Raw genomic sequence first — 19,373 nt, 5'->3', positions numbered from 1 at the left:
CTTCACTATCCTATCTACCTGCGACTCCACTTTCAAGGAGCTATGAACCTGCACTCCAATGTCTCTTTGTTCAGCAACACTCCCTAGGACCTTACCATTAACTGTGTAAGTCCTGGTAAGATTTGCTTTCCCAAAATGCAGCACATTGCATTTATCTGAATTAAACTCCATCTGCCACTTCTCAGCCCATTGGCCCATCTGGTCCAGATCCTGTTGTAATCTAAGGTAATCCTCGTCGCTGTCCACTACACCACCAACTTACTAACTGTACCTCTTATGCTCATATCCAAATCATTTATGTAAATGACAAAAAGTAGAGGACCCAGCACTGATCCTTGTGGCACTCCACTGGTTACAGGCCTCCAGTCTGAAAAACAACCCCCCACCAACACCCTCTGACTTCTACGTTTGAGCCAGTTCTGTACCTAAATGGCTAGTTCTCCCTGTATTCCGTGAGATCTAACCTTGCTAATGAGTCTCCTATGGGGAACCTTGTCGAATGCCTTACTGAAGTCCATACAGATCACATCTACCGCTCTGCCCTTATCGATCTTCTTTGTTACTTCCTCAAAAAACTCAATCAAGTTTGTGAGACATGATTTCCCTTGCACAAAACCATGTTGAGTATCTTTAATCAGTCCTTGCCTTTCCAAATACATGTACATCCGGTCCCTCAGGATTCCCTCCAACAACTTGTCCACCACCGACGTCAGGCTCACTTGTCTATAGTTCCTTGGCTTGTCCTTACCACCCTTCTTAAACAGTGGCACCACATTCGCCAACCTCCTGTCTTCTGGCACCTCACCTGTGACTATTGATGATACAAATGTCTCAGAAAGAAGCCCAGCAATCACTTCTCTAGCTTCCCACAGAGTTCTAGGGTATACCTGATCAGGTCCTGGGGATTTATCCACCTTTACCTGTTTCAAGACATCCAGCACTTCCTCCTCTGTAATCCAGAAATTTTGCAAGATGTCACCATGTATTTCCCTACAGTCTATATCTTCCATATTCTTTTCCAGAGTAAATACTAATGCAAAATACTCATTTAGTATCTTCCCCCATTTTCTGCGGCTCCACACAAAGGCTACCTTACTGATCTTTGAGGGGCCCTATTCTCTCCCAGTTACCCTTTTGTCCTTAATGTATTTGTAATTTTTTTTTCTTTCTTTTTAACTCTTCTATAATTTGACCCTGTTTGGTTCTAGGATTTGTTTATTCTACTTTCCACTTTCATTTACAGCTTTTCAGTCTCCGATACTTTGCATTTTTCTGTTTGAATTTACTTATAAGTGCCCCTGACAAATGAGTTTAAAATCTCCGCAGCAGCACCAGCAAATCTCTCCATGAGGATATCAATCCTAATAATTTTAAGATGTAACTTACCATTGCTTTTTAAAGTTCCCACCTACCCAAGCAATGATCCTAATGCTAATAAATCTAGAGTTCTTCATGCTCTACTTTTCCATGTTTACTCAAACTTCCTATTTCTATACCGATTGCTATGTGGTACTGGGAGCAATCCTGAGACTACAGCCTTAGAGATCCTTCAGTTCAATCTCTCACCTAATTGCCTAAATGCTACATTTGGAATTGCATTCCTGTTTCTACATACGTCATCGGTGCCAACGTGGGGCACAAGGTGTGGCTTTTCTCTCACCTCGCCCCCCCCAACCACCCAAAATAGAAGGAGTGGCACCATAGAATCTCCTACTGAGAAAAGCAGATCATTTGTCCCATTAAGAACACACCAACCCTCCAAAAAATATTCAATACTGACCCCCAGCAAAAGTCTGTTTCATGCAGCCTTTGCATGGAGTGTTGTAAATTACTTTTAGTCTTGCACATGATGGGTATAGGGTCTTTTGTTCTGGTGAGTCTTTGTCTGAGCATGGCTGTCGGTTTATGTGTGGTCATGAATCCGAGTAGTCAGAGAAATCCGACTGTTAGTTCCGGGACATGTTTTATATACAGTAGCATGGCTAGTGTGTTGGATCATGGCTTGTCCTCGTTGTTTATCTGGTAGGCTTCTGCAGATGAAGTTGTAGGGATATCCATTCTTGGTGAAGACAGCTTTCTTGTGTGTGTTCGGGTGGTTGCTGTTGTAGTTCAGAATCTGGTCCTTGTGTGTGGCTTTTGTGTACACCTTTTTGGTGCATTCATCTTTCTGTGTTCCTTTTACTATCGCATCCAGCAATGGGAGTTGATTGTTGGTTTCCTCCTCTTTCATAAATCTGATCCCTGTGAGCATGGTGTTGATAATCTGGTGTGTGTTCTCGACTTCTGTTCTCTTAATAATTACAAAAGTGTCATCCACATTTCTGATCCAGAGTTTGGTTGAATTTGTGCGAGGGCTGTTTGTTCAAGTGTCCACGTCACTGCTTGTGCTATGAGTCCAGAGATGGGTGAGTCCATTGGTGTCCCATTGATCTGTTCATATATTTGGTTGTTGAATGTGAAGTGCGTTGCCAAGCACAGGTCAAGTAGTTTAAGTATGCAGTCCTTGTTGATAGGTTCCCCGTGATGCTGTCTGTTCTGTTTGTCCAGGAGGTTGGCTATTGTCCCTCTGGCTAGAGTTTTGTCACTTGAAGTGAGCAGTGCCATATATCACATGAGGCCATCACTTCATCCTTGTCTATGTTTATGTCCTTGATGTTGTCTCGGAATTCATGTGATGATTGTATGGAGTGTATGGATCCGCTGATCAGTTTTTGTTGAAGGTCTTTTGCGAATTTATGTGATGGAGTTCCTGGAAGTGCCACAGTGGTTCTAAGTTGTATGTCTGGTTTGTGTACCATGGTAATCCGTAAAATCTTGGAGTGTTGTTCCTTTCCGGTTTCATCCTTTATAGGTCAATCCTGGTTGTCAGCCCATTTTTTTGTAGGTTCTGTACACTGTTGTTTATTCTGTTGGTTAGCTGTGGAGTGGGGTCACGCTCCCTCTGTAGGCAGGTGTTGGTATCCGCAAGTAGTTTCTGTGCTTTCTGAATATCAATATTTGATCTGATCCAAATCATTCTGCCTTTACTGCTGGCGCTATGATTATGTCCTCATCCTTTTTGAGTATATTGAGGGCTTCTCCCTCTTTGGTGTTAAGATTGTTCATTTGTTTTTTTCTTTGTTAGTAAGTGTACAATGGTTTGTCTGGCAGCTTGTTGTGTCTCTTTGGTTAGTCAATTAGTTCTGAGTGAACATTACAGTGCAGCTAGAAAGACTGATGTTATTGTGTACCTGTGGTTGTAGTTGAGTCCCTTGGCTAGTGTGGCTTCTTCTGTGTCAATGAGCTGTCAATTGGAGAGCCTTCTTACCCAGGTGACTGTCATGTTGTCTTCCCTGCTGTTGGTCAGCTGAGTCATTTTGTAGTCCTTTTTTTGTATGTGATTCAGTTCTGTCCTATGGTGATGCCCTGATCGATTGTCACAATCCACATCTGATTGGTTGTTTTTGACATTAACAGTTTTTGGTGCATAATTTCTTGTCTGTGCCTGTGTGGTCTGTTGTATGCATCCGTAATCATAACATGGATTATCTGTTTTGTCTGAATGTTTCTTTGGCTTATGGGTTGTTGATTGGTGGTCTGTATCTGACACGGTGGTAGTATTTGATTCCTTCAACTTCCATATATGAATTGGAGTTGTTCATAGGAACACCAACTAGCCACTAAACGCCACCACCAGGTGTCCCTAGTAGCCATACATACAGATGACAAGGACCACAAATTCAATTGGGACAACACAACGATCATAGGACAAGCTAAACAGAGGACAGCCATGAGAATTTTTAGAAGCGGGACACTCACCCACAGATTCCATCAACAAACACATCGAGACCCAATATACTGGCCACTGCAACAAACTACTGGAATGGCAACCGAAGCAGCAGGAACGGTCACAAATCAATTCCAGAAGAGAGAGTACATCAGTGCTTCACAGGAGCTCCAAAGCACTGAAGGTATCACTTATACAGGGGACAAAATGTCTGCAAACCAACTTCCCAGGTTGGCGAACATACCCACATCCACGGCATGGAGGATTGACATATGAGCAAAGGTTAACCAGGTTGGGACTCTACTCACTGGAGTTTAGAAGAATAAGAGGTAATCTCATTGAAGCATATTGGATTATGAAGGGGCTTAACAGGGAAAATGTTAAGAGGATGTTCCGTCTCATCATGTCAGATTAAAGGAACGCCAATTTAAGACTGAGATGAGAAGGAATTTCTTATCTGAGAGGGTTAGCAGTCTTTGGAATGCCTTGCCACAGTGAACTGTAAAGACAGACGCCTTTTGTATAATTAAGGCTGAGATGGATTCTTGATCATTAGGGGAATCAAGGATTATGGGGAAAATGCAGCAAAGTGGATATGAGGAATGCTGGATCAACATGGTACCGTAGGCTTGAGGAGCTGAACGGCTGTACTCGTGCTCCAATTTTCTACGGACTTATGGTGAATGTGATGGACTCGGAGATCTCCTGAACTATCTGCCTGGCCTTTCTAATTGACCGACAGTACCCATTCACCTCTGTCTGCCTGATCTTAATCTGCCAGTAATTGACAAAGAGACGAAGGTAGGTGAGGACCTGGAAACAATTATTTTCACAGAAGTGGTAATGTTGGGCAAGCTAATGGAACTCAGGGTAGATAAGTTTCCTGGCCCTGATGGAATAACTCCCAGGGTGGACAAAGAGATGGTGGGAGAAATAGCAAGTGCACTTGTAATAATTTTCCAAAATTCGCTGGACTCTGGGGCAGTTCCAGAGATTGGAAAATAGCAAATGTGATGCCACTGTTTAAAAAGGGCGGGAGACAAACGATGGGGAATTATAGGTCAGTTTGCTTAACTTCTGTAGTGGTAAAGATGCTTGAGTCTATTATCAAAGAAGAAATAGCAAGGCATCTAGATAGAAATTGTTCCATTGCGTTGATGCAGCATGGGTTCATGAAGAACAGGTCATGCTTAATAAATCTTTTGGAATTCTATGAAGACATTACGAGCAAGGTGGACAATGAGGACCTAGTAGATGTGGTGTACCTAGATTTCCAAAAGGCCTTTGACAAGGTGCCACACAAGAGGCTGCTGCATGGCGTAATGGATAAAGTATTGGCAAGGATAGAGGATTGGTTGACTAACAGGAAGCAATGAGTGGGGATAAATGAGTGCTTTTCTGGTTGGCAATCAGTAACTAGTGGTGTGCCTCAGGGAGTGGTGTCGGGACTGCAATTATTTATAATTTACATAGAAGATTTGGAGTTGGGGACTACACCGAGTATGTCAAAGTTTGCAGATGACACCAAGATGAGTGGCAGAGCAAAGTGTGCAGAGGACTGCGAAACTCTGCAGAGAAACATCGATACTTTAAGTGCAAAGATCTGGCAGATGGAATACAATGTTGTTAAATGTGAAGTCATCCAATTTGGTAGAAGTAACAGTAAAAAAGACTATTACTTGAATGGTAAAAGGTTGCAGCACGCTGCTGTGCAGAGGGACCTAGGTGTCCTCGTGCATGAATCACAGAGGCTGGTTTGCAGGTGCAACAGGTAATTAGGAAGGTAGATGGAATTTTATCCTTCATTGCTCAAGGGATTGAGTTTAAAAGCAGGAAAGTGATGTAGCAGTTGTGTAAGGTGCTGATCAGGCCACACCTGGAGTACTGCATGCAGTTTTGGTCTCCTTACATGGGAAAGGATGTACTAACATTGGAAGAGGTGCAGAGGAAGTTCACTAGGTTGATTCTGGAGTTGGGTGTTGACATATGAGGAGAGACTGAGTAGATTGGAATTATATTCTTTGGAATTTAAAGAATGAGGGGTATCTTATAGAAACATACAAAATTATGAAGGGAATAGATAAGATAGAAGTAGAGAGGATGTTTCCACTGGCAGGTGAAACCAGGACAAGAGGGCATGGCCTCAAAATTAGAGGGAACAGACTTAGGACTGAATTGAGAAGGAACTTCTTCGCCCAGAGAGTTGTGAATCTGTGGAATTCCTCCCCAGTGAAATGGGGTGAATAAGGGGAGCTGAGGCCACAAAAAAATCAGCCGTGATCTTATTAAATGGTGGAGCGGGCTCGAATGGTGGAGCTGGATGGCCTACTCCTTGTCATAGTTCTTATGTTTCTTTCTTAAGCAGTCTATGCTAGTCATTCTCAGCTTTGTAAATCTAGAGCTGAAGACACTTCCTGCCTATGTGACTGCCTAGGCCACATGGAGCATCCAGAATTCTCCACCTAGTGCAGGATGGGCATTTCCACACAACTAAGCTCTGCCTTGCCTTAAGCCTAATTTCAGACTATTTAAATTAGAGATGGGAAAAATAGAAAATAGCTCTGTCTCTATCTGCTTGTCTTGGAGTCTTTTTCTCACCAGCTCCTCTAGGTGATGCCGACTGCCTTTCTTAGATTCCTGATCTTGCTCATTGCTCTAGTTGTTGCTAGCAATCTGTTTTGAGATCTTTTTCTTGCCTGCTTCTCTCGATGCTTCTGAATGTCTGCTTAAGTGTCTCTTCTCATTCACTTTTCAAATCATGCCCACACTCATTTCTGCCCCTGACTGGCAACTGAAAATTCCGTCCTCTGTGTCTGACTTCCATTCCAGCTTACTAAAGGCTATTGAAATCAACATATCTTTGAAATGATAGGCAGTCAAGCCCAGTTGCTGGGTAAAATGCAAATGAAAAGACAGGAGCTTATTTGACTGACAACTCAATTGATCAATCCTGGCCACAGTAACACAGGGGAGCTTTTTATCATTAATAGAAGACCAGGTCCCAGGTCTGTTCTGTCAGTCATACTTCAACAAGCTACTAGGTATTGGTATTTCACATTCTGGGCACATATTCTTGTATGTTTGGGAATTTTCAATTCTAATTGTAACAGCTATCATGGAAATAAAGCATTAGTGTATACATTTCTGAATGTTCAAGGGATAACTCTGCAAAATGTTGTTGTCAGACAGCTTAGTGAATCGGAGTTGTATTAAACCCTGTCTGTAACCCAAATGTGTGTCAGTCAAAACTGAGCTCTCAGAAACCACTCTTGTAATATAAACTGTCATAAAAATGTAAATTATGTATCTTTAAAGATGACAAGTTAATTAATGGACATTCTATTTAGGAACATAGAAACATAGAGGACCAATTAGGGTCTGGAACCTGTTCAAACTTTTGATCGGATCAAAGCTGTCTCTGAACTCTGTCTCTTGACCTTTGCCTCATCTTAATTTGCCTCATCCTCTCGAGAAAAAAATCTACCACCCTTACTTCTAAAATTAACAATTGATCAGGCATCAATCGCCATCTATGGAAGAGTGATGCAAATGTTTATTATCAGTTATCTTTTCTGTGTCCAAATTTCACTTGTGTAAAGTTTAGTGTTTAGACTCTCTAACTTGTGGAAATAGTTTCTTCTATTCTGCCTATACTGTTCTACTCGTTCTCCTTTTTAAATCCAAAGTGGATGATCTTACCTTTGTCCACATTGAAATCCATTTGTTATGATTATCCCATTTATTTAGTCTTTATGACATGTCTCTGATTTTACATTTTCACCTACATCACTTATAATACTGCAAACCTTTGTGTTGTTGTTTGTCTTTTTGTCTCGTTGCCTAAGCCATGAATGAATGCAATGAATAATTGAGGCCTTTTTTAAAAACAAAATCTATTCAATTTCAAACATGAGTTATCCCTTGTAAATTTATGTTGGCTCTGTCTAGTCATTTGAACATGTTCAAGGTCTTTAGTCACTGTTAATTATAGACTCTAGCAATTTGTCAACAACAGATGTTAAGCTAACCAGTCTATAATTCCTTACCTTCCTTAAGTCACAAAGTGACATGTTGAATTTTCCAACTTAAAGGGATAGTTCCTGATGTGAGAGATCTTTGGAAATATATAGTCATCAGAGAATCAGCCGAATTGCAGCATCTTGCTTTTGTTCTGCATCTCTTAAACAGGGACCAAGCTGCTTCTACCAATGGCCCTTAACCCATTAGCACTGCAATATTTCTATCTTTAAGTACTTAACAGTGCTTTCAGCACAACAAACCTGCCACAAAATCCTGTTATAGTATTATCATAGCTGATTTCATTGTGGCCTTAATTTGATTTTTCTGTTTGTCACCCATAACCTTCATGTCACTTGTCAATCATATATCACCTCCTTGCAGAACTGATGAAAGCCTCAAGCCTTCAACTCTTGGTCTTGCTGTCTCTAGCTCCCTCTCTTGGACCACTCATTTTTTGGTAAAATATATGACAGCAACTTCCCATTCACTGAAGCAAATTCCTGTATCTACCAAAATCTGTTATTTAATCACTAATTTTGCGGTACTTGTTCTGGAGTTACCATTGTTGTCAAACTTATTTTTTGTGTCTGCAGCTCCATGAAGTGTATTTTAGAATATAATCATCTGCTGTGTAATCAGTTGTTTTCCTCGTGACCACTGGGGCTTCTGCCAAACCCATTTAATCAGAGTTTTTTGCTTCATGTTCCATCAATTGAAATTGTTTCTCTATATTCATTCTATGGATTTCATAATTTTAATAACATATGTCATATTTCCTCCCAACTTCCTTCCATTTAATGAGAAATGCACCAGCCTTTCTAATCAGTAACTAAACTTGCTCAGCCATGGAATCATTAGTGTAAATCTTATCTGTACCCTGCTGAAACATTCAGAACCTCTTGAAAGTGCAATGCCTTGAACTGGGCTCAATACTCCAGTTGAGCCCAAGCCAGTGTTTCATTGATGTTCTTTGTAAGTTCCTTCCTTTTGTACTATATGCCTTGGTTTATAAAGTCAGGTCCTCTGAATTTTTTTAATTATTATCTCAACTTGTCATTCTAGTTTAAATTATGATTTGCATATTCCCTTGGGTCTCTCACTGTTCCCATTCCACTTTTGCAGTTGAACCCTTTAGTTTATACTGCCTCTCTTCTTAACCAAAATACATGACTTCATGTTCTTTTATATTAAATGTCATCTACCTCATTTCCACTAGCCTATGTCATCTTGACGTTTATTAATATCCTCTTTGCAGTCCACATGCTTTCAAGTTTCATGTCATCCAAAGATTTTGAAACTATGCTGTGTACGACTAAGACTTGGTCATTAATATTGGTCAAGAAAAGATATTTTTTACTACTAATCTCTGTGGAATCCTACTGTATACCCTCTCCAATCTGAAAAATAACCATATGGCTCCAATCTTTGTCTTCTGTTCATTTCATGGTCATATCAGTTTTCATTTTATCCCATGGGTTTCATTTTAGATGCGGAATTTGTTACGTGGCACTTTTTCAAACACCTTTCAAACTCCATGTACATGTTTCCTTCATCATTCATTCCTGTTATCACATCAAAAACTCAATCAATGCCTTTAATAAGTCCATTGTGGTTTTCCCAAATTAATTTATGCCTATCCAAGCAACTGTTAATTTTGTTCCAAATTATTGTTTTTAAGTGGTTTCCATGGTCAATGTGACACTGACTGGTTCATCTTTACTCCCTTTACTGAACAAGAATGAAACATTCATAATCCTTTAATATCTGACAAAAATTGTGATGCCAAAGAGAACAGGAAGGTAATGCAAGATGATTGCAATTGCTACCATTACATCTGTTTTTATCAAGGAAGATGCTGCTGCTACGACAGTGTTGCTATTCTAACTTTTAAATTTATTTCACCAGGTCCGAGATCAAGAGTTTCCATATCGTCGTAACTTGGTACGAATTATAATAAATGTAGATGATGCCAATGATCATGCCCCCTACTTCACTAGTGCTGTGTACAATGGTTCGGTTTTTGAGTCTGCTGCTTTTGGCTCTGCTGTTCTGCAAGTTACAGCCCTAGACAAGGATAAAGGTCAAAATGCTGAGCTATTGTACAGTATTGAAGGTGGTGAGTAATAATTTACAAAGGCCTTGATGCAAAACTATAAGCATTAAAACTAAAGGTGTAAGTAAGGATTGAACAATTTTGCAGTAGATTTTCTGCCACATATAAAATTTTGCTAAATCACCTGAATTTGAAGTAAACTATGTATCATGAGTAGCATGCAGAAAATACTGAAGGAGCTGCAATGCATTATTTAATTGGGTATGTTATCATTCTGCCTAAACACCAGACTGAATCAAATGATTGTTTTATTTAATGAAACTACTTGGTGAGTTTATTTCTTTACAGCATATAAACTTTTACAGTTTATTTGTACATTTGCATTAAAAAGCATTAAAAAAATCAAGGCCTGTTTTTGGTCATCAACAGTAGAATCAAACATGCTTATTATGAATTGGCTTCTACTGAGTACTTAGACATAGTGGGCTGAACGGTCTGTAAAAGCTCTGACTCTGTAAAAATTGACAGAGCTTCCTTGAACTTTGCAACTACCATGAGATTTGAACAACAAAAATCTTATTCAAAACAAATGGTACTGAAAAGTATAATGAGAAATCCAGGTGCCAGTACAGTGGTACCAGATGTGACTCTGTGAACAGTCTCCTGAATTCACAGTTAACGCATCACTGGCTTGATACAGAATACTTTTTAATACATTAAAAGAAGCCTTTTCATTCAAAGCTAAAAGGTTGCCCTTACCCTAAGGTCACCAAAACTCAAGTATTTTCTTCTAAGTTTTCACTTATCTTTCCTATACCACTGTGCCTAAATCAGTAGGGCCATACAACATGGTTCCTGTCCAACTCAGGGTTGAAATCCCACAGTATATAACAATATCCTGTCTTAGGGCTTCTACCTAGAACAGTGTCCAGCTCCTCATATAATTGGTCTTTTGCCTCCATGGTATAGTTCAGTATTGGAACATAGAGACTCGGGTGGTTGGCTGGTTCTGTTTGAGTTGAAAGGGAGATAGGAGTGGTGCTGGAAAAGCACAGCAGGTCAGGCAACATCCAAGGAGCAGGAGCTTCAACATTTCAGGTATAAGCCCTTCATCAATAATGTGGGGGGAGGGAGTGTGATGGTGATGGATGGGAATGAGAGATAAATAGGGTGGGGGTGGGGCAGGGGGTAAGGTGATAGAGAGATGCAGATGGTGGGGTAATAGTGAGAGGTCAGAGGGGAGGATGGAGTGGATAAGTGGGAAAGAAGATGGACAAGTAAGACAGTTCAAGAGGGTGGTGCCAAGTTGGAGAGTTGGATCAGGTGGAGGGGAGATGAGGAAACTGGTGAAATTGACATTGATGCCATGTGATTGCATGGTCCTAAGGCAGGAGATGAACTGGGAGTTGAACTGGTCGGCCACAGGGTGGTGGGGTTGTTTGGTGCATGTGTCCCAGAAATGTTCCCTGAAACATTTTACAAGTTCGCGTCCTGTCTCAACTCCCATCCCATTCCATCAGGGACATGCAAGTCCTAGGCCGCCTCCAATCCAAATCCAAGACACCTCACGCCTGGAGGAAGGGCGCCTTATCTTCCGCTGTGGGACCCTCCAACCATACAGCATCAATATTGATTTCACCAGTTTCCTCAACTCCTCTCCCCACCCCATCCCAGATCCAGCCCTCCAACCATGCACCGCTCTCTTGAACAGTCCTACCTGTCCATCTTCCTTCCTGCCTATCCACTTCACCCTCCCCTCCAACTGTCACCATTGCCCCCCATCTGCATTCTCTCTCAGCTGCCCTCGCCCTCAGCATTCCTGATGAAGGGCATATGCCCGAAAAGTCAATTATCCTGCTCCTCGGATGCTGCCTGACCTACTATGCTTTTTCAGTGCCACACTGATCTCCAGCACCTGTAGTCCTCATTTCTCCTTGAAAGGGAGATAGAGCACATTCTGAATACTAAAGGTAAATGACAGCAACAAACAGAAGAGTTGCCAGGGTGTCAACACCAGCGTTGTTTAACCCCATTACAGAACTTAGAGTTCTGATGCTGCCTTGTCAAAGCTGGATCATATCTTTCAGTTTGTTAGTTATACTGATCCTTGAAAGGAAGACCATTTTGTTCACCTCAAATAGAACATCTCCATTTCCACAACTGAATACCTTGATAGTATTTTCCCTGCAGTTGTGGGGCTAAAGATACCAAGTCAGTTGTAGATCTTACTGTTCTGAAAACATACTGGATTTGGGTTAGATTTGTTCAGCCAAAATCTGCACTGTAATGGTACAACACTTTCAAGTACTGTTTCTCATAATGTTTGGCAGGAAGATGCCTTGATACTTCTGCAAGCACTGTGATTGCCTTTGTTCTGGAACAGGGCACAATATTTGTGTCATTCATACCCTGAGGCAGTGCCTCCTCCCTCCAGCAGGTGAATCATGGATTCAGGCAGTACAGCATTTTGTAGATGTACATTGTCACTGTACCGTCGTGACCAAGGAAGTGGATGTGGTGCTAATCAAGTGGGCAGCTTTGTCCTGGATCATGTCAAACTATTTGAGTATTATCGGAGCTGCAACCATTCAAGCGTTCCATTGCACTCCTTGTAGATGGTGTAAATACATTTCTCCTAATTTCCACTCCAGTACTTTTGCTAACTACTTTAAACCCCTGATTTCTGATATTGATCTCTTTCCAAAGGAAATAGCTTCGCCTCACTCAATCAAAATTCTTAATAATATTGAATCCTCTATTAGTTATTCTTCCATCTAGCATCAACCTGTCTCATCCAGGAAAACAATCCCAGAATTAAAGTGTAATGCCCAGAATTGTACAAAATACATGAGCTGAAATCCGACCATAATTTATAAAGGTTTAGTATGAGATCTCTATTTTTATACCCAATATCCCTATTTAAAAAGCCAAGGACACCATCTGTAAGCTTAACTGCTCCACCAGATTCCCGCCCCCAGAAACATTTATGAATGTAAACCCCTAGGTTCTTCTGCTTTTGCACTACCTTCAAAATAAAGCATTTGAAATTATAATGCTGCTTCCTATTTGTTATTTCAAAGTGCATCACTTCACACTCATTTGCATTAATTTATATATGCCATATGCCTTCCAATTCATCTGTCTTCCCTCATGAGATCTGCTATAACCCTGCTCAATACTTATAATATGGTCAACTATTGTATTGTCTACAAGTTGTGAAATTGTATTCCCAGTAGCCAACTCTGGGTAATTTTTATGCTGACAACAAGTAGTAACCCTATGATCAACCCTGGGGGATCTCACTGAATTCACTCCAGCAGTCAGGCATAAAATTCATTTATCAATAGTCTTTGCCTTTTATTCCTTTAGTAAATTTTCTACTCAGGTTACCACATAACTTTGGTGCTGTGTGCTTCTATTTCTGGAAGAAACATTTTATATGGTGCTTATGCCTTTTGAAAGTCCATATATAAAACATTTATGATACTACCTTCAAACTGCTTTCTCTATAATTTCTTCAATGGTCTCAATCAGCTAAATTAGACATGATTTGCACTGAACAAATTCTTGCTGCCTTTATTAACAATTCTTGCCTAAGTACGAATAAGTTTCTCATCCTTTTCCAAATACTGGTTTAAGGCAGATGAACCTGCAGGAAGCAGGAACTCCTTTTGAACAGGATTATAATGTTTGTAATTCCTCTTTCCTCTGGCACTAGTTTCATAAACAAAAGGTATTAAAAGATTATGCTTAGTTCTCCTACCTTCACTTTGCTTTTTTCAACAATATTTTATACATTCCATTTGGACTGGGTGGCTTTTTGACCTGCAGTGATTTCAACCTATTTAGCAGTAACTTTTATCATATCTGAGATCTCTAATTATCGCTCCTCTACAGGAACATTGGCTGGATTTTAAATGATCCCCCACTGCCGGGATGTTTTTAGCAGTAGAGGGCACATAAAATAGTTCAGGCGTTTGACTCATCATTTGAGTTTGATACAATTTCAATTGACCCCATTGTTATGCTGTGTGTCCCTTAACATGATAGGATTAGACAGCCAGTCGTTAACCAAGTTTAGAAAGGGTGGGAAGATGAATACCCTTTGCACATCTCTCCTCCAGCTCTCCCCCACCACAACCAACACCACCACTTAAAAACACCAAGCTTATCAATGCTTGGAAATTGCTTCACTGTGGGATTTATGCTGTTTTCTTCCTGTCCTCACAGACCCCACGAAGTGCTTGAGCTGCCAGCCAATCAGTTTCTGAGTGAGAGATTGAAATCCCTGTCAAATCTTGTTGTCTCCACTGCCTGCTATTGCTGTGGGTTGGACATATTTTCCAACCAAAGTTTGAGTCTGAAAGGGCAAGCAGTCTGCTCTGTCCATTCCAAAAGTAGATATCGTGCTGTCCTGCCACCACTTCTCTTTGAAGTGACAGTGCCACATTATGTGTAGCCTAGGAGTTGAAATCAGAGATTTCTACTGGTTATATATTAATCCAAATATTAAATATATATTCTGAAATTTTGTTTTGAACATATCTGTCCCTTAGTGGCTAAAATAGTTTGCAAATCGAGATAAAAATACAAATTTTAATTCAGCATTTAACTTTCTTAGTATGATGTGGTTTTGTCTAATATCTGAAAAAAAGTGTGCAGTTTTAATTTTAAATTTGTAATTATTCTTTCCTTTTACAGGAAGCAATGAAAATACTTTTAAAATTGAACCAGTTTTGGGAATTATTACTGTTTCAAAAGAACTTGATCTGTTATCCCTTGGACAGTATGTTTTGACTGTTAAAGCCTCTGATCAAGGCTTCCCAGCACTTTCTGCTACTGCAATTGTACGTGTCTCTGTGACTTTTTCGGACAATGCACTTCCAAAGTTCCTTGAGAAAGAATACACGATTGAGGTCAATGAAAATGCCAATGCCGGTACCTCCGTGATTATGATCTTAGCAGTGAGCAAATCCACAATAGTTTATGAAATAAGAAGTGGAAATCCAGACAGTGTCTTCACAATAAACCCTTATTCTGGAGTCATTAGTGTTCAGAAAGCACTTGATTATGAACACATTCCCTTCTATCAGCTGATTGTTCAGGCATCCAACATGGCAGGAATGTCTTCAAATGTTACTGTCAATATTCATGTTGTTGATGAAAATGACAATCCTCCAATATTTCTGCATTCACAATACAATGGCAGCATTAGTGAGGCTGCTCCAGTCAACAGTGCTGTTTTAATTACTGGCAACAAGCCACTTGTTATAAGAGCTACTGATGCTGATTGTAACCAGAATGCATTGCTTGTCTATCAAATTATTGAATCTACGGCAAAGAAATATTTTTCAGTTGATTCCAGTACAGGTGCAATCAGGACAATAGCAAATCTAGATCATGAAACAATTTCAATTTTCCATTTTCAAGTACATGTCAGAGACAGTGGAAGTCCACAGCTCATAGCTGAAGCTCCAGCAGAAGTTACTATTTGTGTAGCTGACATTAATGACTCTCCACCAAAGTTCAGCCAAGAGGTTTATGAAGCTGTTCTTCTTCTGCCAACGTATAGTGGTGTTGAGGTTCTCACTGTGTCAGCCACAGATCCAGATTTTCAAGTATTATCAGAATTAACTTATACATTGACTGATGGAAATGCAGGAAGCTATTTTTTGATTGATCCAAAAAGTGGATTGGTCACTGTAAGGAATCACACTCTTGTTGAAGAACTCTATAGACTTACTGTTCGCGTATCTGATGGGACGTTCAGCAGCACAGCTCTGATAAAAATAAAAGTGAAAGATGCAATTGACAGTGGTCTACAATTCACTCAAACTTTCTATTCATCTTCCATCTTGGAGAACAGCACAGAAATAAAAAAAGTAGCAGTGGTAAATGCAGTGGGTAACATGCTTAATGAGCCACTGAAATACCGAATATTGAATCCTGGTGACAAGTTTACAATTAAATCTACTTCAGGAATTGTGCAAACAATGCCTGTGTCATTTGACCGGGAAGAACAAGAGTTCTATGAGTTAGTAGTGGAAGCAAGTCGTGAGCATGATCCTTGGTGTGTTGCAAGAGTAGTCATTCAAGTCCAGATTGAAGATATTAATGATAATCCACCAGTGTTTATAGGCCTGCCTTATTATGCAGCTGTTCAGGTTGATGCAGAACAAGGTGCTATTATCTATCACATTACAGCTGTGGATCATGACAAGGGTAAAAATGGAGAGGTTACTTATTTTCTTAGGGATGGATATGGTCACTTTGAGATTGATCAGTACACAGGTATTGTTATGTTAAAGAAACCTTTTGAATTTGATTTATCCAATGTTGAATATGATGTTGTGGTCATTGCTAAAGATGGAGGTTCTCCTTCTCTTTCTACACTTGTGGAACTGCCTATCACAGTAGTAAACAAAGCAATGCCTGTCTTTGAAAAACCATTTTATTCAAGAACTGTAAATGAAGACATACAGACATTCACCCCTGTCCTCAGCATCAATGCATCAAGTCCTGAAGGTCAAAGTCTGATATATACCATTATTGATGGAAATTCCTTAAATCAGTTCAGTATAAATTTTGATACAGGAGTCATTAGTGTTATTCGCCCTCTGGACTATGAAACTGAATCCAACTATAAAATAACTGTAAAGGCAACAGACTCTCTAACAGGTGCTCAAGCTGAAGTGGCTGTGGATATATCTGTAAATGATGTTAATGACAACCCTCCAGTTTTTGAAAAAACTAAGTATGAAGCAACCCTTTCTGAATCCTCAATGGTTGGAACCCCTGTCCTGCAAGTTATAGCATTGGATGCAGATTCTGAAAACAGAAGACTCGTACGGTATCAGATTGTCCAGGACAATTTAAACAGTACAGACTACTTTCACGTAGACAGCACAAGTGGATTGATTTTAACATCACGCATGCTAGACTATGAGCTCATTCAACAATACAATTTTATAGCTCGAGCAACAGACAGTGGCATTCCCCCAATGAGCACTGATGTCCCAGTTGTTGTTTATGTAACTGATATGAATGATAACCCCCCAATCTTCAACCAACTTCTGTACGAGTCCTATGTGAATGAACTTGCACCACGTGGTCACTTTGTAACTTGTGTCCAGGCATCAGATGCAGATAGCTCTGATGCTGAGAAATTAGAGTACAGCATCCTGTCTGGTAATGATCATATGAATTTTATTATGGATAGCAAAAGAGGTATTATTACTCTTTCCAACCATCGCAAGCAAAGAATGGATTCTGTGTACAATTTGAATGTTTCTGTATCAGATGGCATTTTTATGAGCACTGCTCAAGTGCACATCAAAGTACTTGGTGCGAATTTATACAGTCCTGTTTTTTCAAGCAATATGTATGTGGTGGAAATGAGAGAGAACTCTGCCATTGGAAGCAAGGTGATTCAGGCAATGGCTACTGATGGGGATTCAGGGGAATATGGGAATATTAATTATTTTATAGTGAATGATTTTGCAAGAGATCGGTTCTCTATTAATTCTGCAGGTCAGATTATTGTAACTGAAAAGCTAAACAGAGAATTTCCTCTGGAGAGAGAGATTAATGTTACAGTGATGGCAGTTGATGGTGGTGGTCGAGCAGCATTCTGCACTGTGAAAGTCATTCTGGTGGATGACAATGACAATGCTCCCCAGTTCATGGCCTCAGAATACAGGACAAGTGTAAGAGCAGATGTGACAAAAGGGTCATTGATCATCCAGGTGGAGGCTTTTGATCCAGATGAACAGGAAAATGCAAAGATATTATACTCATTGTATAGTGAAGAATCAGATTATGTAGAAAATGCAGTAGACATTGATCATGAAACTGGATGGATTGTCACAAAGGGAAATTTTGACCATTTAAAAAATACAGTTCTTTCCTTCTTTGTAAAAGCTTCAGATAGTGGTATCCCTGTGCGAAGTGTTCTTGTTCCTGTATATTTTCACGTACTTCCTCCTGAAACAGATCTTCCAGCTTTTTTGCAGCATCAGTATTCATTCATGCTACCAGAGGATGTCCCTATAGGAAGTACAGTTGGTACAATCCAAGTTTTGCCTCGCCAGAATCTTTTATTTAACATAATTAATGGAGGATTGTCAAAAAATAATCAAGATGGAATATTTGTGATAGATTCGCACACTGGCATTTTAAAATTGGACAAGAGACTTGATTATGAAGCAACTCCTTCTTATGAGTTTTTGGTCACAGTCACTGTTGACATTGGGAGAACAGACATCATTTTGACAACTAATGTTAAAATTGAAGTTATGGATTTGAATGACAACAAACCTATCTTTCAGACCAATCCATATGAGGCTACAGTTATGGAAGGTATGCCTATAGGAACCAAAGTAATTCAAGTCCAAGCAATTGATGAAGATTCAGGAGTTAATGGACAAGTTGTGTACAGTTTCCTGCCAGCAGCTCGGTCGGAACTTGAAAAGGTTACAGAAATATTTTCTATTGACAGCAACAGTGGCTGGATCAGAACACTTAGAGACCTTGACCATGAAAGGCATCCAATCTACACTTTTACAGTGGTAGCTTTGGACAATGGTGAGATGATATCTCTGTCCTCAACAACGATAGTTCAAGTGGTTGTGACGGACATAAATGACAATGCTCCAAATTTTGTGAATGACATATATAGGGGATCTGTTAGAGAAAGTGATTCACCTGGTGAAGTTATTGCAGTCCTTAGTACAAGAGATGATGACACATCTGAAGTCAACCGCCAAGTCAGCTATCATATTACAGGTAAGATCTGAATACATTGTACTGTATTTGAATAATGTTTGCATCTTAGATTGTAGGTTTACTTAGTTCACAAACATTGCTTTATTGTTGGTGTTTCAATTCATTTTAATAGCCTTTAGATGGACAAATTAATTTACATGATACCAACTTTGCATGACATTTTATGTGAATGCAAACCAAATTTATGTGAATGATAGATGAACTACATTAGGTGTGTTAAATGTCATTGAATCTGGTTTGTTCGTATTCATACCAGTTTCATTTGGTAAATTATTGAACAAGTTGCAATGGCAGTTAAATGTTCTGCATTTTTACCAAATGTAGTTTATTTAAATTTTCAAATTTTGTATGTATTAGTAAAGATAGCGTTAACTTTGCACGATTATCCAAGTCATTAGTAACACCATTATTTTCATTGTAGTTTTCAAGAAACTTACAAAAAAAAAGATTGTTAATAAAATACTAAACATAGAAATACTTGTTCCTGGTTTTCAAATTACACTATTCTTTTTTTCAAACAGGGTAGAGGACAAAATACCAATATTTGGAGGTTGAAACTGTAAGGTGTTATTTTCAAAAAAAAAACAACCAGAGTGAATACAGTGCAGGAGGAGACCTTTTTGCAAATTCCATATGTGCCAACTCTTTCTAAGACTAACTCACCTTGTCCGATTCTCCCAGCTTTTCCCCAAATCTCCGCGATGTTTTTAGACTCATAGATGTTTACAGCATAGAATGAGGCCAATTGGC

The 19,373-nt window shown here is 39.7% G+C and overlaps 1 protein-coding gene across 11 annotated transcripts in view; it reads left to right on the top strand.

Moving 5' to 3' along the window:
* LOC122550578 (protocadherin Fat 3-like) overlaps positions 1–19,373 on the top strand; it is a 794,139-nt gene that overhangs the window by 627,664 nt on the left and 147,102 nt on the right. For all 11 annotated transcript variants that reach the window (XM_043691532.1, XM_043691531.1, XM_043691530.1 and 8 more), the window contains 2 exons: positions 9,692–9,902; positions 14,541–18,623. In XM_043691532.1, the coding sequence (XP_043547467.1) occupies positions 9,692–9,902; positions 14,541–18,623 (4,294 nt within the window). The remainder of the gene's footprint in view (positions 1–9,691; positions 9,903–14,540; positions 18,624–19,373) is intronic.

The sequence above is a fragment of the Chiloscyllium plagiosum genome, chromosome 6 (assembly GCF_004010195.1).
Source record: "Chiloscyllium plagiosum isolate BGI_BamShark_2017 chromosome 6, ASM401019v2, whole genome shotgun sequence".
Classification (NCBI taxonomy): Eukaryota; Metazoa; Chordata; class Chondrichthyes; order Orectolobiformes; family Hemiscylliidae; genus Chiloscyllium; species Chiloscyllium plagiosum.
Note: the sequence above shows the minus strand (reverse complement) of the source record. Positions and strands in the feature narration are given on the sequence as shown.